This window comes from Tasmannia lanceolata, unplaced genomic scaffold (assembly GCF_043159265.1).
Source record: "Tasmannia lanceolata isolate RefF3 unplaced genomic scaffold, GAP_Taslan_0.1 ptg000002l, whole genome shotgun sequence".
Lineage (NCBI taxonomy): Eukaryota > Viridiplantae > Streptophyta > Magnoliopsida > Canellales > Winteraceae > Tasmannia > Tasmannia lanceolata.
The window spans coordinates 48,498,014-48,522,977 of NW_027518679.1; the positions used below are offsets into that span (position 1 = coordinate 48,498,014).

General features: G+C 38.6%; 2 protein-coding genes across 2 annotated transcripts; one reads left to right on the top strand and one right to left on the bottom strand.

Moving 5' to 3' along the window:
- Positions 1-1,291: 1,291 nt before the first annotated feature.
- LOC143886138 (uncharacterized) lies at positions 1,292-2,714 on the top strand. The gene is made up of 4 exons (XM_077390098.1): positions 1,292-1,392; positions 1,517-1,591; positions 1,815-1,882; positions 2,247-2,714. Exons 1-4 carry the CDS (start codon positions 1,351-1,353, stop codon positions 2,458-2,460), a joined length of 399 nt encoding a protein of 132 aa, XP_077246213.1. The 5' UTR covers positions 1,292-1,350; the 3' UTR covers positions 2,461-2,714.
- Positions 2,715-8,251: 5,537 nt separating this feature from the next.
- LOC143876353 (putative lysophospholipase BODYGUARD 3) lies at positions 8,252-13,223 on the bottom strand. Its single transcript, XM_077378069.1, has 5 exons — positions 12,462-13,223; positions 11,952-12,177; positions 11,276-11,604; positions 10,740-10,939; positions 8,252-8,953 (listed from the first exon to the last, which is right to left on the bottom strand). Exons 1-5 carry the CDS (start codon positions 12,819-12,821, stop codon positions 8,629-8,631), a joined length of 1,440 nt encoding a protein of 479 aa, XP_077234184.1. The 5' UTR covers positions 12,822-13,223; the 3' UTR covers positions 8,252-8,628.
- Positions 13,224-24,964: the final 11,741 nt, after the last annotated feature.

The following is a 24,964-nucleotide window of genomic DNA, read 5'->3' on the forward strand; positions in this document are numbered from 1 at the left end:
CTCTCACAATTGGCCCGTTTTCATGGCTGCCAAACATAGCCTTCAACTTTACCCTCCACTGTCTTTTTGAATGATCACATTTTAAGCATATTAAATGAGTTTAATTTTGGGAGATGATAAATTCGCACCCCCTCTAAGATTATCCACATCATTCTAAAGTGATTGACGTCAAAAAGCGTCCAAAAGGAGCGTAATGTGAACAGACTTTAACACTTTTTGACGTCAAATCACGTTACAGTGGTGCGAATAATCCTACATAGGGCTGCAACTCGGGTCGGGCGGGTCGGGTTTTGGAGAACCCAACCCTACCCGAGAAATATCTCGGGTTGGGTCGGATCAGGTTTTTTTCCGGAAAACCCACGATTCCCAAACCCGGCCCTACCCATGATAAATCTCGGGTCGGTTCGGGTCGGGTCGGGTTTTTTCACGTTGACGCAATTTTTTAAGGAAAATTCTTGTTTGGCAAGGCAACTCAACTCATAGAAGCAGAAATTACACTCACATTACACTTGAATCAAACAATGATGTAATTACACTCACATCACACTTGAATCAAACAATGTTGTAATCAAACAATGTTGTAATTACAATCAAACAATACTGAATCAAACACTTGAATCAACTCAACTCATAGAAGCAGAAATTACACTCACATACAGTAACAGTGGGTGCGTGGGTTTTCACTTTTAACTTTTAACTAACAATAGAAAAAAATGTACATACTATAACTTATGTAACTCGGGTCGGGTCGGGCCAGGCTATTTTCGGGTCGGATCGATGCGGGTCGGGTAAAACCCGGCTCAAGTTGCAGCCCTAATCCTACAGGGGTGCGAATTTATCATCTCCCTTAATTTTTCCTACTTTCATTTATTTGGCCTTATTCTAACTACGTTTTTTGAAACAAATAAGATCGATTATATCACTTCCAATAGATTAATGTCACTTGTAAATAAGCCCCGATTATGGTGGCATCCAAAGGGAGAAAACTAACGGTAACAAAAGGTTCTTTGCCTGTTATTCCTCTCCATTCTCTATGAAAATGAGCAAAGATCTGGACAATTTTAAAAGTTGCATTTACACAAATGATCCAAGCCATTCAATCAGATGATCCTAATCATCCATGTAAGCCACAGAGATGAATCCTCATAGCGGCCACGTGTAAGGCCAGGACTGGGCAATCTTAAAAATGGATAACAGATAACTACACAAAGCTAACATGTGGAACTGTGGAAGCATGTAAAAGAAGCGGTTATGAAAATTTGAATGACCCAAAAAAAAACCTAACAATAACTACTTCATTCTATATGGGTTCTCTCCTCTTTCTCTCTCTGCTTCGTCTCTTTCAATCCCATGTTGGACGCCCCAATAGAATGTCTACCTTTGGACGCCATTGTAAGTTTCTTTCTTCTCTCTAACTCTCAAATATTTCTTTGCCCATCACTTGTAATCAATCTTTTTCTCCAATTGATTAAAAAGTTCTATGTTTCTCCCTAATATTTCTGTTTGTTGACCAAAGGTCCAAATCCTCTGCAAACTGACCCACCACGAACTCAAACCCGTAATCAATGTCTCCAAGTTCTTCCATGAAGCGGTGAGTTTATGTTACGTGGCTAATTGACCGTAACACAAATAAACAAAGAAAAAGAGATAAAGATGAAAGGAAAGGTTGATTCAGGGCAACCCGATATACACATTCTAACTATCCCGATCTGCACCACTAACATGCACATATCGGTTTATAGCCATTTTATTGGTCACAGTTCAAAAATGGCCTTGGTTCTTCTCCTTTTGATCTAATTGGTTTTTTATGCTAGGTTAACCTAGCACGGCAATGGCATTTTGATTTCTCAACTCCCCCAACCAAGACATGGGTCCCTTCTGGGTATGTCCAGAATCCCCATCTTTGTTATTGCATCATCAGTAGTGCTACGGACCCCATGATTTTTTTTATTTTATTTTTTTATGACAGAGTATCCCCACCCCTATTTTTAGGGCGGGACTATTCCCTACGGATGCGCACAATCACCCGAAAAACACGCGCATCGGGTAAGCCAGGGGGGATTCGAACTCTCGTCACTGAGAAGCACACCCATAACTTTAAGCTAAAGAGCCACACCCGTACGGGTTACCCCATGATTTTATTAGAAAAATCCAAAGGACAAGGCCCAAATAGAGGACATGTACCATCTAAAGAACATGAGTAGTACTATATTCTATCTTATCTAAGGATGTATCTGTTTGATCAGGGAAATGGATGAGAGCCCAGAAGCCCCATTGAAGCAACACTCCAAGAAGCCGCGGAAAATATGGTTATCGAAAGAAGAGACGCAGAGGATCGCCGTGGTTCTTTTTCCGGCAGCAGACTGTAAGAGGGAACTGGCTTCGAGGCTTAATTCAAATCCAGAAAAGATCCCTTCTCATCATCAGACATTTATCCACGCTTCTCAAGCAAATGCTTGAATGTACATATCTATGTATTTCTGTAACTGATCGATGTATATTTGCTCCATGTTTTCCTCTTTAATTTCTATTAGAGACAATAGATGGTTGGGTTTTATCATCTTATCTCCTAACTGAAGTTTTGGGAAAAAGTTACCTTCGAGTGGAAAAAGTATTATATGTCTACAGTTATTGGGAAACATATATAAAGACCCAGTGTAGATTTTCTGAGAAGTTTATTGGAACATGCAAACAAGAAAATTACATTAAGGGGCTATTTGGGTTGCTGGAATGTTGAGAAGTTTGGAAAGGAAAAATATTTCTAAAATTACACTAGTGGGACCTTCAATTTATAATAAATCCCTTTAAACTAATCATAAGAATATTAATTCTCTCAAAATCGTGGAAGGAAAAAATTGTCCATCAGAAATGCTTTTCTTGCAAACTAAACAGGGCCTAACTCTAAGTTACATTTCTCAAGAAGGAAGAAAACCCCATCTGAAAGCCAAGGTACAAATAGAAGAAGACAAACATTCCTTTTTTAATTCCACATTTCTTTGTTACTGTTCAAGGGATATGGCTTGGTTTGGCGAAGCAAAATTGAGTAGTAACAAGGCCCATCTTTTGAATCCTGATTAGTGGTTTTAAGGGCCTAGTCAAACGTGTTCCATCAATCCTAGAGCTTTTGACCTATTGATTAGGTACCTAATAATCTTGTATCCAAACTTCTCCAACGCCCTCTCCACTTCGGCTTGGACATGTAGATAAGCCCTTCTCATCTTTGTAGACCTGGGAAAAAGCTGTCCATATTTGAGATCTCTATCTAGGTGGCCTAGATGGCCATTTTTATTTAATCTGAAATTAAGCTTTTTTTCTTAATGAAGGAACCTCAAGCAATTATGACTAATCTCATTAAGGGTACATAACTAGTAGTGTAATGCATTAGACGATCTAATTCTAATGCAAAGGGATGGGACGGGATGGGATTTCGAACCATGCTTCTCATGTTTTTCCACTCCTGTGATCCCTTGCAAGGGCGGAGGGACATATAGCATGGGGTGGCCATGGCCCACAGTGACTTGCAAAATACCTTTTATAGTACTTGCAAAATCTCTTTTATATGCCCCCTCCCCCGTCCCTCCAAGTGTAAATTCCTCTCTCCTCGCCTGATCCCTTGGGTCTACGACCTTTTGTATTGGGTGCTTGAATTTCTTTGGGGTTCTAAGGTTTTGTAAGGGTGTGAAATGGTGTGGTTTGGTGGGTAGGCTAAATAATGTTGGATTCTCCTCACTTCTTATGCTTGCAAAGAATTCTCTTCTGCTTGTCCGATAGTTTGAAACACACAGTAATGTTCATCATTGGAGTCTTCATCGCGACAGCCTAACATCCGTCCAAGCCCAGCAAATTGAGGTGTTAATAGATGCCTCTATTTGGCAAAGGGTGCTTGGAACTTGAATGCCAAAGCCGAGAGGCACCACATTTTAACCGACCGGACTGATGGTAGGGTGCAAGTCTTCTTAGGTTCATAGACTTGGTTCCTAGCCAAGAATTGTTGCCATCAGGTCGTCGAGTCGAAAATTTCTTGTTGACACTTAAACTTTGAACTACTTCAATGGTTGGGCAGCTAGATGGGTCCTTGGGAGAACTCTCGCGGGTTCTATACTGATGGGGAGAGGGAGATAAGATCAGGCCCTTGAGTCGGAAATCTCTCACCGACCACTTAAACTTTTGAAAAGATAAAATAAGGCAGGTGGGGTAGAACAGATTTCCACTCCTGTGATCCCTTGCAAGGGCGGAGGGACATATAGCATGGGGTGGCCATGGCCCACAGTGACTTGCAAAATACCTTTTATAGTACTTGCAAAATCTCTTTTATATGCCCCCTCCCCCGTCCCTCCAAGTGTAAATTCCTCTCTCCTCGCCTGATCCCTTGGGTCTACGACCTTTTGTATTGGGTGCTTGAATTTCTTTGGGGTTCTAAGGTTTTGTAAGGGTGTGAAATGGTGTGGTTTGGTGGGTAGGCTAAATAATGTTGGATTCTCCTCACTTCTTATGCTTGCAAAGAATTCTCTTCTGCTTGTCCGATAGTTTGAAACACACAGTAATGTTCATCATTGGAGTCTTCATCGCGACAGCCTAACATCCGTCCAAGCCCAGCAAATTGAGGTGTTAATAGATGCCTCTATTTGGCAAAGGGTGCTTGGAACTTGAATGCCAAAGCCGAGAGGCACCACATTTTAACCGACCGGACTGATGGTAGGGTGCAAGTCTTCTTAGGTTCATAGACTTGGTTCCTAGCCAAGAATTGTTGCCATCAGGTCGTCGAGTCGAAAATTTCTTGTTGACACTTAAACTTTGAACTACTTCAATGGTTGGGCAGCTAGATGGGTCCTTGGGAGAACTCTCGCGGGTTCTATACTGATGGGGAGAGGGAGATAAGATCAGGCCCTTGAGTCGGAAATCTCTCACCGACCACTTAAACTTTTGTAAAGATAAAATAAGGCAGGTGGGGTAGAACAGATTTCTCATCACTCTGAGCTGCCGGGGAAATAGAGAGTTTGTTTTTTATTTTCGAGATTTTCTTAATTTTTATGGTTTTATTTAGAAAATGTGAGAATGGGTGACTTTCTTTTCCCAAGTGTAAGAGATATGGGAGCGACTTTCTATCGCTCAATGCAGAAGGGGATGACTTCTCGTCACCCAGTGTTAAAAAAAGATTGGTGGTGACTTTTTACCCCTCAGTGCAAGAGAGATGACTTTATGCTATCCTGTGCTTGTGCTGACAACATGTTTTGGGAGTGACTTAGTTCTGAGAGGGATGATGTCTTGCTCTCCAATGCTGAAAGATGACCTCATATGATAAAAGCACCATTAGATGACATATTATATTGGGAAATGTTATCAGCACTATTGTATTTTGATGAGGGCACTCCTCACTTTATTAATAGTATGGTATGGCCTGCACCATAGGATGATCCAAACTGTCCATTAGATGGGCCACAGCCTAAATAGGTTGCGCCTCAAAAATTATTTCCATAGAAGGTTAGGATCAAGCCTCTAACATTCAGATAGGAGCATTAGGATCAAGCTATGGAAATGATTTTTGGGGCACAACTTATTTAGGTTGTGACCCATCTAATGGACGGTTTGGATCATCCCCCAAAAATTATTTCCATAGGTTGATCCGAACCCTCCGATCTATAGAGGGTTAGGATCAAGCCTCTAGCATTCAGATAGGAGGGTTAGGATCAAGCTATGGAAATGATTTTTGGGGCACAACTTATTTAGGCTGTGACCCATCTAATGGACAGTTCGGATCATCAATCCATACCGTACTTTTAATAAAGTGAGGAGTGCCCTCATCGAAAGGTTATTACAGTTCCCAAAAAACTCTCAAAAGCCCTTTAAATATTAAATGAAAAGAAACTTGAGCGGAAATATAAAAACATTGGAGGGCTGATATCATCTCCCTGTATATAAGGACTCCTTTATTCTTTAGCGCAAGAGATTTGGATATATCTTCATAAAGAGGACTAAAAAGTTGGTGAATGATTGAGCTCTAAAGATTTACAAACTGAGATCTACCATGACTGATTTGATAGTGAATTTAAGCTTCTTGATTAAACATTATTTAAGTATGCATTGTTTAAATTTAGTGCTTTTCTTTTGCGTGAATCATGTTCACACAGTGTATGTTGTTTTCTTGTTATCATAATTCTTTTGCCGACAAAGAAAAAACAAAGAACTCTTGGCTTATTCCCTTACCCCACGTATATCTCATTCTTGATTTTGTCTTTACATATTTATATTACCCTCTAATTACTTTGCGTGTGATCAAACCATTTTTCCAATTTTTTTCCTACTGTTTTTTCGGATCAAAGTTTTTGAGACTAGGTCTCAATCCATTTTGAATTGGACTAGGTGTTACTCATGCTGAGAGAGGAAATTGGTCAACAAACTGAAAAACGACAGATCAGATACAGCTGTTGTGTCCAAATCTGGCTCATTAAGGTTCGGATCCTTTGGATTCATCGAACCATCTAAGTCTATTGCCACCCCTAGTCATCATAGTATAACTCTATGACCATTCTTCTTCATGGGTTAATCTTGTTCTAATCCCTTGATTACTCTTTTGAGTGTTGCCTAATTAAAGGGACAAAATATCCCACTGACCAATACCCAAGTCTTTTTCTTAGTTGGTTTGAAACATGAAAAGAAGTGGGTCCTCTTTGATGTGATCATTTTAACAAATATCATTGAGAAACGGTAGCTTATGGGCTTCCTAATGCACAAACCTTTCCATATAATGTAAAGTAGATGGTCCCACATAAAGTGCTTCACCATTACTAGAGTAGGAAGGTCTTAATTACCTCACCGAAAAGTGCCCACATTCTTGCATTAAAGCAACCAATATAAAAAAAATGTCTCCAGCCCCCTTTTCTGGTATTAGAACAATCTCTTAATATGCAACTCCCTAGATCAATTATTCAGCTTACCTCTATTAAATCGGTGGGGGGGGTGGTGGGGGGGGGGGGGGGGGGGGGGATTGATTGGTCTCTAGAGATTAAATAGACCCTAGATTGGATATCTAGAGACCCATATGTACAATGTAATTCTTTGGCCTTTCAATATGAGATGTTTTCTCTAAGTATTTAATTACCATCCATTTGTAGGCTTTATATTGATTGGACGATTAGGATTATCTAATCAGCATGATGTTTTGGGCAATTGGAGGACTAGATCGACAGTCTATATGATTTGTATCTTCTATTTTGAAAAAGCCCGCAAGTTCTTCATATGTTTTTTATTGCTGGAATCAGATCCCGATTCCAATTCTGCCTAATTCCAGTATTTGGTTAAAAAAAGAAATGAATGATGAGGGGAGGAATTAGAGCAGGGAAATGCTAGAATCATGTTTTCGTCCCAAGAGGTGGTATTCTGATTCTGCCCTGTTGGGATGGAATTTTTTTAGTAGAATTATATTGGATTAAAATTTCTTTCATATTTTGTTTTAAAGGAGAATCAGAACAGGAATCCGTATATAATGACAAATCCAATTCCTAATTCTGGGTGACTCTCTCAATCTCTCGTAGAAAGAAGGGAAAGGGTGCGTTGTGAGTTAGGAAGCAGAATCACCATCCTATTTCAATTCCTATTCTGATTCCACCGTAAATGGATTGAAAAAATTAATAAAAATATTGATAAAAATTCTAATAAAAATTTAATTCAGATTGGGCAGAATCAAAATACCACAACGGAAAACAGATATTCCAGCATTTTTACCATATATTCCGCCCAGTATTCAATTCTGCCCTCTTTCTTATTCGAAGCAAACACCAGAATAAGATAGAATTGGAATAAGATGCCGATTCCAACACTCGATTCGGGAAGCATTAATCACAGACTTGGGATCCCACCACAGAGAGCTAATATGTAGGACCCAAAAACACAACATCGAAGAGGAAGACAAGACCCAACAATGTAATAGAAAGTGGTATTTGCTAGGCAATTTCTCGAAAAGCCATTTTTCGGCCCAATTTTGCAGGAGAGGACAGGCACCTCATCATATGAATAAGACAAAAAAAATGCTAAAAAGTGGGCCCTTGTGGGTGTTCTCTCCCTCAAAAGTGATCCGAGAAATTGCCTAGCAAATCCCAAGAATGAGTAAAATTGAATGATTTTCCCATGCATTTATTTCTTTCTCCATCAATATGAGATGTCTTTCCAGTAGATGTATAAGAACACAGTAAAATGCAAAGAGAGAGAGAGAGAGGGAGGGACCCTTCAAACCCTTTTGCGAGACAGCTCAAAGTGTGGTAAACCAGTCATTATTACATTAATAGCAAAGAAGTGAATATTTCTGACATGGAAAGCAGTGCATTTACGTGAAACCAATCATCCAATCCAGATTGGCATTACACTTCATAAATAGGGAAGAAAATGAAAGCCCAACATGAAAGAAAAAAGATCAAATAGGAGTAAAAGATTTCATGGGCTTATGTTAAATAATTTCCTTTGAAATTAACATAATTATAATTAAACATTTAATCACCACAATGTTAGGTGACAACTGATAATACACCTGACCCAAGAGAAGACTTCATACATGGAAGAAAGTAGAACAACCAATCTTGATTTTCTTCCTTTTTTGTTGATCTTTTTTAAAGATATATAAACATTGGGGCAATTCTAACTGCTAGATTTCTTCCATATCTCTTCAAGTTCTCTAGCGAAAGCCCTTTGTCGGCCCACGACAATGGTTATATGATCTTTCTTTTCTATTATTTTAACGCGCGCTCTTGGGATTTTGGAGCGAACTGAGTAGCTACATTCTACTGGAAGGAGCTCATCATGGCTACCATGGAAGACGGTGACGTGGCAATCAAGCTGTTCTCTTATTGTGTCTAAATAGTATTCAATCTTAGTGGCACTCCCACATATAATGTTGTGTAGGGTATGCCATGCAGCATAATGGGTGTGGCAAAAGAAGCCCTCCATCAAGTAAGTCCTTACCCTGCAAATGGAATTAAATTTCATCAGAAAAAGCTGTAAGATAGCTGAGCATACATACTGAAATTTGATAATGTGGGGCCCTAATTCTTGTCACCTTCCTTATCTTATTGATCCAAAGGCTATGAGGTTCGTACAGACTACAGAGTAAGCATAGAGTGGGCCCCGTTGCAAGGATAGAATAAAAAGAGGTTTGGTTTTTGTTCAAATTGATTTGAATTGTGATGCCATAAATAAAATAGCTTTCAATACAAAAAAAATGAAGCAGAAGTTGAAAACTCCACAAATACCATGTGAAAGAGGGAAAATAGGGAAACAATGGTAGACAAATTTAAGTAATTTAGTGATGTTCTTAGTAGATTTTTAAGGGTTAAATTTGTTAGATACCTAGTCAATACCCCCAAAGGCCCCAAGACTGATGGATCCCGTTAGTCTAAGCCCTTGAATCGCTTAGGATTGTAATATTACACCATGGCAATGTCCCTAACGGGCCACATTGTCACAACTTTTACTGTGGTCATTTAAGGTAATCTTTTTTATAGGTCACACCTTCCGCTCGTAGCCCCACTTTGTGATTACTTTCACTCTGGTTGCTCTAAGTAGCCCTTTTCAAAGGCCGCCCCTAATGTTGACAGCCCTTTCTTTGGCAACCCCACTCAATGACTGGTCGAAGTGGCGACCTAATTCTCATCACCCATTCACCCTCCTTATCGTTTTGATCAAAAAGCTTATAAGGTTCGTACAGAATAAACTCAATGTGGGTCCGTTGCGAGTACTGAACAAAAAGAAGTCGTGCTTCTGTTCAAGAGGCTCAAAATTGGCTCAATATGTGTCGAATCTTGATGCAATAGTGTAAATCAAATGAAGGAAAAGTGGAAAACTCAAAAAATACCATGAAAAAGAGGAAACAATAGAACGTGTTAGGCTAAGCCCTACGACTGATAGGACGCGTTACACTAGGCCCTTAAACCACTTAGGATCGTAACATTTCACATGCTCGGTAGTCGATGTCATTGATGACCTATCTCTGAGATAGCTTTTACTCTACTCATTCAAGGTAGAGTCCATTTTACAGGTTGCCCCTTCTGCGAGTAGCCCCACGCCACTGTGACAACTTCATTCTATTAGTTCTGAGTAGAACTTTTCACAGCTCATCCTGCTCCTCAGCATCCCCACTATGTAACGACTCTCACTTTTTTTGCTCCATTTAACCTTTTCGTAGGCAACCCATTCCATCGGTGACCCCCACTCGGCGAGAACTCTAAATCTTGTTGTTCCAGGTAGTCCTTTCCATAGATTACCCCTTCTGTGAGATTCGGTAATGTCTTTGGTACGAAATATTAGGTACCTTACTAAATAGGCTAAAAGTCCTAAGGACTAATGGAAAGCGTTACGATTATGGGTGCAACTTGGGTCGGGTCGGGCTGAGGTTTTTTGTCAAAAATGAATTGGAATCAACCCGAATCTCCAACCCAACTTTATGGTAAAAGCTCATCCTGAATTCCCAAAAATTGACCTGAATTGCACCCCTAATTGGCCTATGCCATTAAACCAGATACGATTCCTAACAAAATTAATGGAGATTGAAAATTTTAAGCTGCTTTAATTTCTTATTTATCAACAGGTAAAGAATTTCTCCACCCAATTCAAACTGTTCATTAGTAAAAGCATAAAAAACACTTCGACGTTATGTTGGTCATTTCAGCCATAGCTTTATGTATTACTGTGAGGAGAAAAAATTGGCAAGGTAGAGTAAGAAATGCCATTTTCATTTTCAAAGTCAGGTTTACCTGTTTCTTGTGATCAATTTGGCAATGAATTCCCAAACCCGGTGGTTCTTACAGATGAGGAAGCAAATCGTACGGCTAATGTGCTCGTACCAACAGGCAAGGGATGCTCCAAAAGCGATCAACGGCCACACACGCCGTGGGGCCACCCTCCTCAGCACGAACTGGGTCCCTTGCTCCCCCTTCGGTACTGGAAAATATGGCTGCACGGTTTTAAAAATCGTCTTAACACCCCTCAAAGGCTCAAACAAATAAAATAGTAACAAAATAAAATATGGGTACCAGATCCAATCTGTCCATTTGATGGGCCATAACCTAAAATAGGGTGGGGCCCAAAAATCATTTCATAGAATGATCAAAATTTAAGAGAAAATGAGGGGGAGTGCCCATATCAAAATCGTGGTTTTGAATTTCAGCCGAAATACCGAAATTTTTTATCTGAAACCCAAATTGCCACCGAAATTTTGGTTTCGGCCGAAATTTCAAACCTTGATCAAACTAAGGGTACTGTAATCTATGTAAAAAAACACCTAGCTTACAGGTGCGAGCAACGTCAGAGACTTCACGGCACCGGGATATTTCACGGCGAGAGCAAGGGCCAGAATGCAACCCAACGAGTGGGCCACGATATGAAACGACTTAACCCTGTACGGCTCGAGCACGGACCGTTCGATCATGTCTACGTGCTCTCTCACTGTGTAAAGGGAGTCTGTGGGTTTCGGGCTCCTTCCGAAACCTAGAATATCTACTGCTAGTAACCGATATTGAGATTTCGTTTCGGCTGAAAAGTTCGGAAAAACCGTTTCTGTCCAAAACTCGGACGAGGAGATGAACCCGTGAATAAACAGAACGTCCTCCCCCACATTATCTGTCCATTGCAGATTTAAAAACAAAAAACCAAAATAAATAAACCGCAAGAAATTTAAACAAAAAAAAGTAAAGGCAAATGATATCAGCACAACCATGTTTTGATATTTTCACTAAGCCATCCTGTCTATTAGTATTTAAAGAGTTGTCATAACATAATTACATTTCCCCAAAATCTCTCACGAGCCAATTAAAAAAGAAAAGACAAGCTGGGTTTGTGCAAATATTAAAACATGGTTTTGCTGAAATGATTTTTCAAAAAGAATTAGAACAAAACTATATGGGATTGCTTGTGCTCAATGGGATTCAACCGTGCCAATTATTCTGCTAAAAATAAAATATAATTACCTTTAGGTCCTTCGGCATGGACGAAGAGGGTCTCTTTGTAAGATGAGGTCCAAGCAGTACAAGACTTACAATCGCAATCTGACCATCGAGGGATCGGATTCGATTTCTGCCCTCCGATCTTCCCTTGTAACATCTCGACAATGGTGGAGTTGATCGTGAACGTCGATCTCACACTCCCATTCCTCACCTTCTCACATGCCGACCTAATCGTCGTCCGTTCAATCTTCTGTTGGGAAATAGGCTAAAGCGGTGAACAGATTTGAAAATGAGAGTGACAGGAGGAATAAAAATATGATAATAATCAAATCAAGAGAAAGGAATAAAAATGTTTTTTTTGGTAGGTAACTTCGGATCGAACCTACGCCCTCAATGTTGACGAACAAAGCCTCAACCATTGAGCTATAGGCCCAACCCCAGCAAAAATGATGTGTAAACCCTTGGAACTCCTAATAAAAATATGATAATAATCAAAGTTAAAGGCAAGGAATAAAAATGAGGTTCCTTCCCCACCAGCCTCTGGAGTTCTTTGACCGTAGATTTCGAGATATCGGAAACCAACGAAGGACGAGTGTACAAAGTGTCTGAGATGTCCTCTAACTGCAACTTGCTCGAACATAAGCATACGATCTTCGTTGATTCGCCTTCCTCCGAAACAACGATCTTCCCACTGCTCGTTATAGCCTCCTTGGCCGAAGAGCAATAACACGGTTTCCATTCGGATTCCACGTAGAAATCTACGAGCTTGTAAATGACACAGAGGAAGACATCCAACAGATCAAGGAAGCTGAAAACCACAAAGCTTAGGACGTCGTTAATGAAATTCCCGGCTAAGGTTAGAAGGGTTTTGGTGGCTTGCATTATAGTACCCATTGATACAAAACAAAGGAGCTCAGATGTAAAACAGAGAAACAAAAATACAGTCTATGGAGAAGTAGTCTTCCCACCCAATAGTCTAATATAACACCCCATTTTCTCAAAACAGGCACTCAGTTCTTTTCTGATCTTTACTCCTTTCTTCTCTTAAAACACCCAAAAAGCCACCCTCAGGGAAAGGAAAGCCCACAAGAAAAGATGGGGTTTGGCCTAATCTCTTTGCAAATGGGGTGTGAGGTTAATAACCTAACATACAGAGAGATTGTGAGAGAGATTGAAAGCGACATAGAGGATGAGAGAAAGGAGAGAGGGGGTTTTTCAGATTTGAGAAAAGCGTGTGGGAGAGCTTGTCTTAAGAGTAGGAAAAGAAAGAGAGATGGTATAAGCAGATAGCAGATAAATGAATTCATTGTACATTAAAATCGTTTGTTGGCCAAGGAAAAATGGTAGGTGGTTGTTGAACTCCCGACTAAAAATTCCTCACTTTGGCTACTACCTAGGGTTACACTTTTGTATATAACTATTTTTCCACATACTCTTCTTTCCTACTCTTTTCATTTTCTTCCACTTTCTATCTTCACTCCGACTACGGCAATTACTTCCCACATGTGGTTATTCTCAAAGAGACACAGAAATTTCAAAGTGACGACACACCAAACCTCTCTTATTTATTACAACTGTCTTGGGCACATGACTCCCATCCCATTCAGCCCTTCATTTTCGGAGTCTCACCCCTCATATTAATGCCTATTATGCCCAAAAAATTAAGGGAAATGATATCCGCACAACCATGTTTAATGATTGCACAAGCCCAATTTGTCTTTTCTTTTTTCGTTGACTTCTGAGAGCTTTTTTAGAGCTGTAACAACCTTTCATGTCTCTTTACATTATAAAAGACAAGATGAGTTAGTGCAAATATCAAACAATGTTTGTGCTGACATCATTTCCCAAAATTAATTACACCTAATAAAACCCAATTACCAAACAATCCTCATACCAAATTATGTTTTAAAATGACATTTCCATGGTACATTAACCATTGCCCGACAGCGCCGGTCAGTTTGGCATGTCTTTATTAGGGTCATTACCCATAATTAAATTAAGTGCTAAGATATGGGCCATATTGGTTTGTGGAGAAATTATATGGTGCAAGGCCTTAAAACAATAAGGCTCTTGGACGGTGGAAGTACTAACCTTAATTGATATTTGATCGGAAGTACTAACCTTGATATTTGATCCAACAGCAGCTTCTCAAAAAGTGAGCTGCCGTTGGATCAAATATCAAGGGTGGTACCCCTACCATATTGTTGTAAGGACTTGCACCATATAAAAACTCTGGTTTGTGAATATGTTGTGAGTGTTATTTATTTATATTTTAGGGTCATTATCACCCTAGTACTGATTCAGCGAAATTGGCGGTGGTTCATGATGATACGTTGATCTGGTAGCATAAAATTGCGGATAATGAAGATCTTAACCTATCTAGATCGCTAAGGATCGATCTTTGTAACAATTTGACATGGATAGGTGACTGTAGCAAAATCTGTAGCCTAATACATTTTTGTTTTTTTTTTTTTCATTATGAAATAGGGTATCCCCACCCCATTAAGGATAGGAGTAATCCCTAAGGATGCAGACAATCACCTGTAAACCGCTTGCATTGGATAAGCCCAGGGGAGTCGAACTCACATCAGTAAGAAACAAGCTAAGCTATTGGAGAAGTTGGTAAGTTAACATGGTATCAGAGCAAAGGTCTCAAGTTCAAACCTCCCGGATAGCAAAAATCCACATGCGATGGTCGGCCCAAAGTGGGACCACATGTGCCACGTGTTTGCCAAGTGGGCCACACGTGCAGAAGAGTGTTAAAGTTTAAAAGATAAAGAATGCCTTTCTCCTTAAGCTTTTGGAGAAGTTGGTACCATAAACACCCACGCCGCTAGCCAACGTTGCCCAATACACATAGCAAAGCTAAATATTGTATAGATTATTTCTGTGTGGCTGAATGTAAAGAGCGACAGACGGATTTTGTCCGCGACCAATGAGTGTATTTCTTGTAGAATCCTTTCAATATATTTAACATCATATTCAAATTTATTATGGCATGATATAAGCTTAAAAAAGTTGTTATATGATGTTGTGTTTGTCATTAATGAATAATTAAGCGCTTAACAAAGATACTACCTAAATATGTTTCTTCCTTGAAAGAGATTACATACACTCCTTGATGTTTTCAAATTTTTCTAGTTACGGTTTCGGAATGATTGGGATTGTTGAAGTTTCGATTAACTAAATGGAGACCCGCGAACAATCAATAACCGAGCGTTTTTGGCTGAAAGGTAAGACTTGAATCTCACAATTTGGTGAGACCAATGAATCAATATTTAAAATGTGATTTCAAGAGTCAATGCCACTTTATGATATATACAGGAACAAATAAAAGAATCCAGGAGATAGATACACGATCAAATGAGGAAACTAACTATTCTAAGAAGCCGATATGGTGGACAGATCTGTCACAGATAGTGAGCTTGTCACGAAGTTTCGAAAATCAAAGAGTGCCGAGTACTTTTTGTTAGAGTATTTTCAAAATGAAATGTGTTTTGAAAAAGGTTCTGAGAAGAACGGTGTACCTTATTTGTAAAGTCGGGTGATTTTGAAATGAGTGGTGAAAAGTGCTTTGTGAGAATAGTCCCACATTGGAAACTAAAGGAGTTGGAGAAGGGTATATAAAGCTTCTCGTACTTCTCTCACTTCCGTTGTTGCACAATGAGTTTTGGAATGATGGACCCTCGGCATTGTGGACCCCGATCCGAGAGAGGTGGGGGACGAGCCCCTAGAAAGTCTTTAGATAATCCACGTGAAGGAGAGCTCTACCAAGGAACTCTCAAAAAGATTTTTTAAACGTTGAAATTTTGGCTATAAAGGCTCAAACGTCCAAGGATGGCCTCCTGGTGTTTTGACATACAAACTTTTTGAGAAATAAGGTTCAACAGCTTCGAATATTTTTGTCGAGTAGTCTGGCAGTATTTACAAGCAAGACTTCAACCACGGTGCCCCACTTAAACTTATGCGCTTTTCAAATATCTTGAATTTATGCTCAAGGTTATACAGCTCTCGATAGTCTCCAAATGTCGGAGACAATTCTGATATTCAATTTACCTCATAGACTCCATCACTTGGGTCTTTGATTTTTCTAAGATATTGTCTTAGGGACGCAATCTCTTCTCCTTCTTGTCTTTCTTTCATATTCTTTTTTTTTTGCTTTTAGACATTAGGAATATCCTTACTCTTGAAGTATTCCACCTCAAAATCTCATTGAAAACATGTAGCCAAGAGCTCTTTTCGGGCTCGAATTGATGACTTCATTTTCTGAAAGTCTTCTCTAAACTTTTCATCAGCTCAACTAGATGTCTGATGCTTCACTCTCTTGAATTTTGCTTTTCGATTGATATCTAAAGCCGATGGAGTCTTGCTTTGCACAACAACATGGCGTTCACCCAGTTTATCCTAATAGGATCAAGCAAAACTACCTCGAACCCCCTATAAATAGGTGTATCAATTCCTCGCTCTCCTCGGGAGATAAAGTTTTGTCAAACCATTTTTCCCGAGTTTTGAATTTTGATACCCCTATCGATGGCTTCAATTTCTTCTTTGAGTGGCTATGCTCGACGTTCTTCCTCTCGTTTGATCATCTTTCAGATCTCGAGGGGAATTTTGTCTGTATCCTCATCCGATGAGGGTGTCTTTAGTTATTTTAAACATTAGATCTAAGAGCGAATCATAGAATATCAAAGATATGAAATCAACAACTTTATTGAATTGAAAACTGTATGTATAACGGTAACACTCTCTTTCTCTCTTTTTTCCTTTTTCTTTTTTTTTAACTCGCCTCAACGAGCTCTACATTGGACTTGACAAATAACGGAAACAACACACTCTGAATGAACAATACTGACAAACATGACATACTCTTTTTTTATCAACCCAGTAAGACTTACCAACTCTGAGAGAAGAAAGTTGGTGTACACTCAACGAAAGACAAACAACACATAACACTTCTTCGATGGTAAAAAAAACTGACACTAAAAGTTTATGAGTAACACTCCTTCTTCCATGATGTCCATAACTGGGGGTTCAATCCTGGTATAGGTCATGTTGACCTGGCTTCAGCTGATCTTCAATAACTGGCATCAGCGACATTTTTCTTGGCATATAACCACCTTCTCACATTTCAAGCTCTAACACTCCCAAGTTTGAAGATAAAGAACTCTCTGACTCAAAAGTGGGATGGGTGATGGTAAGTGGATCTTCAAAAGGCTCAACCATCAAGTTAGCTTTAGTAGCATCATGAGAAATATCAACATGTCTAGGTGAAGGATTCTGAGTAGCATTAAACCTGGGCCAAATGGGATGGTCCCTATCTATGAGGTCCTGGATCGCAAATCTGAGGGAACGACAACGATTGGTGATGTGACCAGGGCCTTGGTGATATTCACAGTATTCATCCTTGTTGTAGAACCTTGGAAGGACCTTAGGAGGTGGCTTCTGAGCCATGAGTTTCAATTGTCCATCCTTAACAAGATTTCGGAGAATGACCGCTGGAGGTTTTGGTAATTGAGTGAACTTCTTCTTAGGCTTCTGTGCTGTTTTCTCATCTCCTTGACCACACTTCTGCATGATAGGTTGAGGTGCTTGATGAGATGACTCAATAATGTTGATCTTCTTAGAATCAGCAACTGATTTGCTATCGTTTCTTGAATTCTTCACCCTTTGGTGATCAATGGTCAATTCTTCAATTTCTTTAACACGTTCTGTCACTTTCCCTACTGAGGTGGGAGATGGGAGACACTTCTTTTCAACCTGTTGCTTGGCTTAAGAATCATCAATATGTGATACCGTGACTGACACAGGAATAGGGATCATTAGAGACAGCTTCTCGACCTCGACAACAAATTCTTTCTCCTTTCCTATGACAGTGGGAGGTGTAAAACACTTCTCTTCAATAAGTTGTTCTTCTTCAGAATTACCAATATGTGATATCATGGCCTTGATAGGATCAAGGGTCACAGGAGGATGATTTTGGACTATAGAGTCCTCAGAAATCACGGATTTTCCATCATCTTTTATTTTCAAAAATGCCACTTCCTCCTTCACACTGGACATTTCTTTAGATACTTCCTTCAGAAATTCTACCACTTCAGAAATCACGGATTTTTCATCATCTTTTGTTTTCAGAAGGACCACTTCCTCCTTCACACTTGACATTTTTCTAGATACTTTCCTCAGAAATTCTACCACTTCAAAATCACGGATTGTCCATCATCTTTTGTTTTCAGAAGGGCCACTTCCTCCTTCACACTTGATATCTCTCTAGATATTTTCCCCAGAAATTCTACCACTTCAGAAATCACGGATTTTCCATCATCTTTTGTTTTCAGAAGAGCCACTTCCTCCTTCACACTTGACATTTCTCTAGATATTTCCTTCAGAAATTCTACCACTCTCACTAGGATGTCCATAGGTACAGCCATTTTGTCTGGGTAAAATGAAAGGAAACCGGTGCAGCAGATGAGTGAGGTCAATTAGGTCTGACTCCTGTCATGGAAATGACAAACACTAACTTTAGTGTAAGGCAATCTTGTTGAATGTTATACACAAGTTGAAACAAGAGATGATACAAACACATCTCTCCCTTGGGTAAGAACCAACAGCATCACAATTGTAAGAAGGGTCATGGTAAGGTAAACACATGATTTACCAATATCGCTAAAGGATAGCAATCACACTGAAAATGTGTTGGGTAAAATCCGGCAGTATGACAACTATATAAAGAGATCCCCACATGTCATCATAAGGGTATGTGAATAGAAACTCAATAATGTAGGACTCTCAGCAAGGATACTTGCACTCAAATGATGGTGGCAAGATGCAAGATAAGCACACAATTGGTAGAAGGAATATGGTCATTGAAGAGATGTAATCAAATGAAGGACTGACCATGAATGACGATGCTTGGCCATGGGTCGGATTTGCGACAAAAAGACCGAAGGATAGATCATGGCAATAAGAATGGTGATTAAAAGCCATCGATCTAATCATATTCCAAAAAAATGAATGGATAAGGATAATTGATTAGATTAGGAAGGAAAACCTAATCTAATATGTAAACCCTAATCTAATAATGTAAATCCACGATGGAAAACACAGACCAATTTTATGAACAATAGATCAAGGGATAGATTATGGATAAAGAGCCAATAATCTAATAATTATCCACAGAATGAATAAATAGAAAGAATTGATTAGATTAAGAAGGAAAACCGAACTAAGAAATAGGCCCTAATCTAAATATGTAGGATATAGATCAATGATACAAAGTATGAGTCGGTCAAAAGATAGACTATGGCCATAAAGGTGACAAGTGAAATCCACTGACCAGGTCTAGATCTGAAAGATGAATTGATATAATAGATTGGATTAGATAAGAAAATCTCACTACATAAGTAGGCCCTAATCTAATAATAAATAAATAGATATATATATATATATATATATATATATATATATATATATATATACATATATATCCTAACCAAGGGCACCAGCCCTAATTCTAATCTAGTGGAGTCGAGAGTCTCGACTCATGATAGACTCGTGAGTGTGTTAGGACTGCGTTGTAACCACATAAGGTGAGCTGCCCTACTCTATAGATAGGATAAGGCTCCTAGCTCTAGGTTCCACATGTGTAAGCAACACATATGTTCATCACTTTATGAATGCAATATATATATATATATATAAACACATGCATCTCCTAGTTGGGTTTCACTAAGTTAGCAAATATACTCATATACATAATATATATAAAATGAAAGTAGGGTGTAGACACCCCATTTTGACCGTGCCCTAAACCTTCCAATTTTATGCAAAACCCCACCAAATCAATCAGCTAGGGTCCCAAACTTCACCCTAAGATAGCTTAGGATCTCATCTAAGTCCCTGCGAAATTTCGTCAAAATCCGAGCGCGTTTGCCTGACGAACGAACCGAAGTAAGCCTGTAGTGTAAACCAGAAAGGGGGGTGAGTTTATCCTAGAAGGGGGGTGGATTATCCTGGAAAGGTACCAAGCAGATTCCTAATGGGACACGATTCTTTTGTGCGCCTATCAAGTTTCGCGTAACCGCGCGCCAATCACAAGATAGTAGTGCCAATATCATTTCTCAAGAACTGCTATAAATATCAAGCTAACCTCCTTATTAAAAAAAAGAGAAGAAAAAATTCGTTTGACAAAGAGAGAGAGAGAGAGAGAAAGGGAGAGAGAAAGTAGATCTCGTTTTTTTTTCAAACCCTAACTTCGTTCATCCTTTCCGATCATCTTCTCCGGTGGAAATCTGGCAAGATTCCGATCATTGTACCGGCCTAATTCTTCTTCTTCAACTAGATTTTCTGGTTTTCCATAGTTTTCTTCTTCTTTTTCCTCTTATTTTGATTCCTAGCACCATAGAAATCCTAAATCTCAGTTGAAAATTTTCTTCTTGAGTTTTAAAACCCTAACTTCATTAAAGTCCTTAGATCCGTGTTGTGTTAGCTCATATATTCATTCAAATCATAGATCCTTGACATTTTACCTTATTAAACCCTAAATCCGTTCCTCTTTCTTCTCCGATCGTTTTCCGGTTGATTTTTCGGTCGGATTCTCTTCTCCGATAAACCTTGGCCTAGCCTTTTACTCATTCAATCACTATAAATCTCTTTGACTTTCATCCTTGTTAGCAGATCTTGCTTTGCTTTTAATTAGAAATCTCTGAGATTAAGATAGGGAACATAGCTAGAGAGAGAGAGAGAGAGTAGAGAGAAGATTTTATCCTCCTATTAAGTTGCTGGAACTCCGATCTACATCCTCCATTGCCGATCTAAGCGGCATCCGAATCCTGGCAGAGATTGAAAGGAAGAAGGAAATTTGTCTTCAAATTTGATTGACTAAAATATCATCATAAATAGGTATTTCTTCATTTTATTTTTATAATTGATTTTTTTATGCCTTTCTATGTAATGATTTGAAATATTTCAGAAAATCAAGTGATTTTTTAGAGTATTTATTTTTGGATCATCATGTGTTGCTATTAGTCGAGTTAGGGATTTTCAAATGAATAGGAATTTTTTTTTTTACTGTTTGAATGAGGAATGTAATTTAAAAAAAAAAATTTGATATCCTGAAAAACAAAACTAGTCTGAGGTCATAAAGTTAATGAGTGTTTTCATTTCTAGGCAGAAACTTCACATCCACAATAATGGTCAACTCTTCTCATTCTAATCAGATTTTATAAAGTCATAATTCTTAGTTTAAGTACATCATGTTGCTGCTGTCATTGTGCATTCTCATAATTTATGTTCATATGTGTTTACAATTTCTGTGCTATTCATGAAACTGTTTTATCATAATGAGAAATGCTAGATAGTTGCTTTCATTAGCTATAGTTGTTCCCATTCTTGCCCTGTAAGTTGTTTTAGACTTGTTATTGCTTAAAAACAGTAGATTATAGAAAAGATGAATCATCATCAATAACTAGCAGATTATGGATCTCATTTTGAAGAATCTGTTTAAATACTCATGTATTCTATGATTCAAATTCCTAATTATACTTTTCATTGAATCTAATTTTCATTTATGTTAATTCATGTGTTTAAACCTACATGTATAAATTAATACGTGCTACTTATTTCAGCATAGCCTGTGCTATTTATTTCAGCATAGCCTGACATCTCCAAGTTACGATCCTCCTTTCAGTTGTCTGTAACAACAAATATATATATTTCAGCTCTACCCTTAGTTGTTTTCACCAACAGATGTATGGTTCAATTCTCTCCTCAATCGTTTGCGCTACAAGATGCATAAGTTCAATCATTGTGCCTTTGATTTAGCATGTCTCCTAAATTCAATTTGTCTCATTTACAGTTCAGTCATGTTTTGGTTTATCTTATTAATACAGAGGGATAGAAATGTGTAAGCCCAATGGTTTCCACCTTAGCATTCCCATCTTATTTTGATGATTCCAATACACAAGTGATTTATGATCACTAATGTGTTTGATTGTCTAAGTTGTAGATCACATTGGTGCTAAGACAACATTGCTTGGATTGAGGCCAAGAAGCACTCATTGGACCACTTCATGAAGGCCAAAGACATCAAAATCCAAGACAAATGAAGACTTGAAGAATCCATTGAAGATCAAGTTATATTAGATTGTATTAAGATCCAATCTTAGTTTTAGATTTGAAAGGCATAATTAAGTAAATAAACACACACCCTAAAAATATAAGTGATTGTATTTGTGGAGTTCCAACACCTTGGAACCCTCATAACAATCCCATCTTGGTGTTAAGTTGGAAGCCCAAAAACAGAAATGAAAATCTGTTCAGACATAGGCTTCTCGGAACTCCGAGAGTTTTTCTCAGAACTCCGAGAGTTTTTCTCGGAACTCCGAGAATTCTCGGAACTCCGAGAAATGGTCAAGTGACATTTTTTTCATCTTCTGTTTGAATTCCCGGAACTCCGAGAAATATTCTCGGAACTCCGAGAACACTACAACGGTCGGAAAAATGGCCGTTGGGAATTTTGCTGGAATTACCACAATGCCATTGAACGGTCATATTTTGGTTTTCCTATATATATGGGCATTCCAAACATTACAATGATCAATCCTAACACTCTAAAAACCTACTTGAACATCCTTAGAGTGAAACAAACTTGTTTATGCCTCTCATCATCTAAGATTAGGATTCGGATCTATAGGCTATATTTGTACATCTTCTGCAAAGTTGTAAACCCTTGAGAGGGATTTTTGTTCTTTCTTTCTTATTCAAGAAATTGTATTCGGGCGAGTGTTCGGATAAGCGTAGCCCACTCTCCGTGGTGAGGATTGCCACCAAGGTTAAAGGTGATCAGAATTTGTAATCGGCACCGATCTTCGCCGAAGTTAAGATCTCTTAGTGAAGCCATCAACGGGTCTTTGTTGGTGGAGTGGAGTAGGCCTCACGTTTTGAGGACCGAACCACTTTAAATCTCGGGTGCACTCTCTCTTGAACTCTAGCTCTTTACTTTGCATTGCACCTCTAGATTTAACTTATGTGCTTGAATTTCATTTTGATCTCTTAATTTCCAATTTAGGTTTGAGTTTTCAAAAGATTAAAACTTGTTAGAAACCTAATTAATTTTCACTCCTCATAGTTTCTGTACTCGGGACCACCCTTGGAATTTCACTTGGTATCAGAGCAAAGGCTCTTAAAAGATTTTCTTTTTTATAAATCTTTGGAAAAAATTTCTTTAAAAATTTCAACAAGGGAAAGATCATAAGATCTTTGGCAACTTTCTAATTGTGAAATGACGGATAGAAATGGAACCGGACTTCCGGAGGGCCATTCCACAATTAGACCTCCCTTCTTTAATGGGTCCAACTATGGACATTGGAAGACAAGGATGCGCATCTATCTTCTTTCGATAGATGTGGAACTTTGGCATATTGTTGAAAATGGATACATTTTGCCTTCCACACCATTTGAAGAATGGAATACGGTAGAAAAAAGGCATGCAAATTTAAATTACAAAGCTATAAATTCTTTGTTTTGCGCCTTATCTACGGAGGAGTTTAATCGAGTTGCTCTTTTTTATTCCGCCAAGATTATTTGGGATACACTTGCTGTTACCCGTGAGGGAACTTCTCAAGTTAAGGATTCCAAAATAAACTTGTTAAAGAGCAAATATGAAATGTTTAGAATGGATCAAAACGAAAGCATTTTCAAAATGTATACCCGTTTTTCTAAAATTTCTAATGAATTAGCAAATCTTGGTAAATCTTATCCTACTGATGAGCTTGTGAGTAAGTTGCTTAGGTCTCTTCCTCCATATTGGGATCCAAAGGTAACCGCTATACAAGAATCAAAGAATCTCAAGACGCTAACCATGGAGGAGCTTGTAGGATCTCTCATCACCCATGAGATGCTCCTCACTAGCCGACAAGAGGAGAAGAAGCCGAAAGAGAAAGAGAGTCGGTCTCTAGCTCTAAAAGCCTTCAAAGCAAACTCATCATCCTCTAGCGAGGCGGATAGCGATGAAGAAGAAGCTTTGAGAAAGTTTAAAAGCTTATGGAGAAAGAAACATAAGAAGGATAAAACGAAGAAGAAAGAAGAAAATGAAGTAGAGGGAGTTATAAGGTGCTACAATTGCAAGAAGACCGGACACAAAAGACCGGATTGTCCTCTTCTCAAGTCAACTTCCTCAAAATACAAGGGAAAGAAGGAATGGAAGAAACATAAGGCTCTTGTCGTCGGATGGGATGCTACTAGCACCTCCGGAAAGAGTTCAAGTGAAGGGGAAGAAAAGAAAGATGATCTTTGCTTCATGGCACTCACCCATGAAGATGAGGTAAACTCTAACCCCTCATGTTATTCATCTAGTAGTGATAATGAAAAAATATCTTATGATGAATTGTGCAATACCTTTCATTGTCAAATTTCTAAAAATAAAGTTAAAAAGAAATCTATTTTAAAATTAGAAAATGAACTTAATTTTTTGAAAAATGAATCTTCTTCCAAATCTCAAGCACAATTTGAAAATTTCAAACTTGAGATTGAAACCCTTAAGGGTCTTTTGGATAAGAAATCTTGCCAATTAGCACAAGTTCAAAATATGGCAAGCTCTTCCAAATCTTATGAAGATGAATTTAATGATTCTTTAAATCAAATAACACATCTTCATAATGAAAATGAAAGATTAAGATTATGTCTCCATGGTTTCCTAAATGGTGATAAAATTATTGACATAATCTTGAGGAAGACTAGTCAAAGACCTAAACATGCATATGATAGGACTAGCGTATCTAACCCTCATGTTAGATGCCATTATTGTGGAATAAATGGTCATTACCAATTCCAATGTGCATCTAAGATTTGGGATAGTGTTGCAACCAAGAAATCTTGGGTTCCCAAAGCCCCCATATGATCATCTTCATATGTGCTTAGATTAGGGGCTAATGCTTTAAAATTGAATATCTTTTTCAAAGTTAACTAAACATCCCCTCTTATGTTGAATAAAAATTCTAAATAGGGGGAGTTCTAGGTTTGTCTTTTTCCTTAAAAAGGGG

Excerpts from the sequence above, each read along its gene's own strand:
- LOC143886138 (XM_077390098.1), top strand. The coding sequence starts at position 1,351 with ATGTTGGACGCCCCAATAGAATGTCTACCTTTGGACGCCATT. Across the intron at positions 1,393-1,516 it reads GTCTACCTTTGGACGCCATT|GTCCAAATCCTCTGCAAACT; the intron begins GTAAGTTTCTTT and ends TGTTGACCAAAG. Across the intron at positions 1,883-2,246 it reads AAGACATGGGTCCCTTCTGG|GGAAATGGATGAGAGCCCAG; the intron begins GTATGTCCAGAA and ends CTGTTTGATCAG.
- LOC143876353 (XM_077378069.1), bottom strand. The coding sequence starts at position 12,821 with ATGGGTACTATAATGCAAGCCACCAAAACCCTTCTAACCTTAGCCGGG. Across the intron at positions 12,178-12,461 it reads TCAAAGAACTCCAGAGGCTG|AAGATTGAACGGACGACGAT; the intron begins GTGGGGAAGGAA and ends ATTTCCCAACAG. Across the intron at positions 11,605-11,951 it reads CCATGCCGAAGGACCTAAAG|ATAATGTGGGGGAGGACGTT; the intron begins GTAATTATATTT and ends TGCAATGGACAG.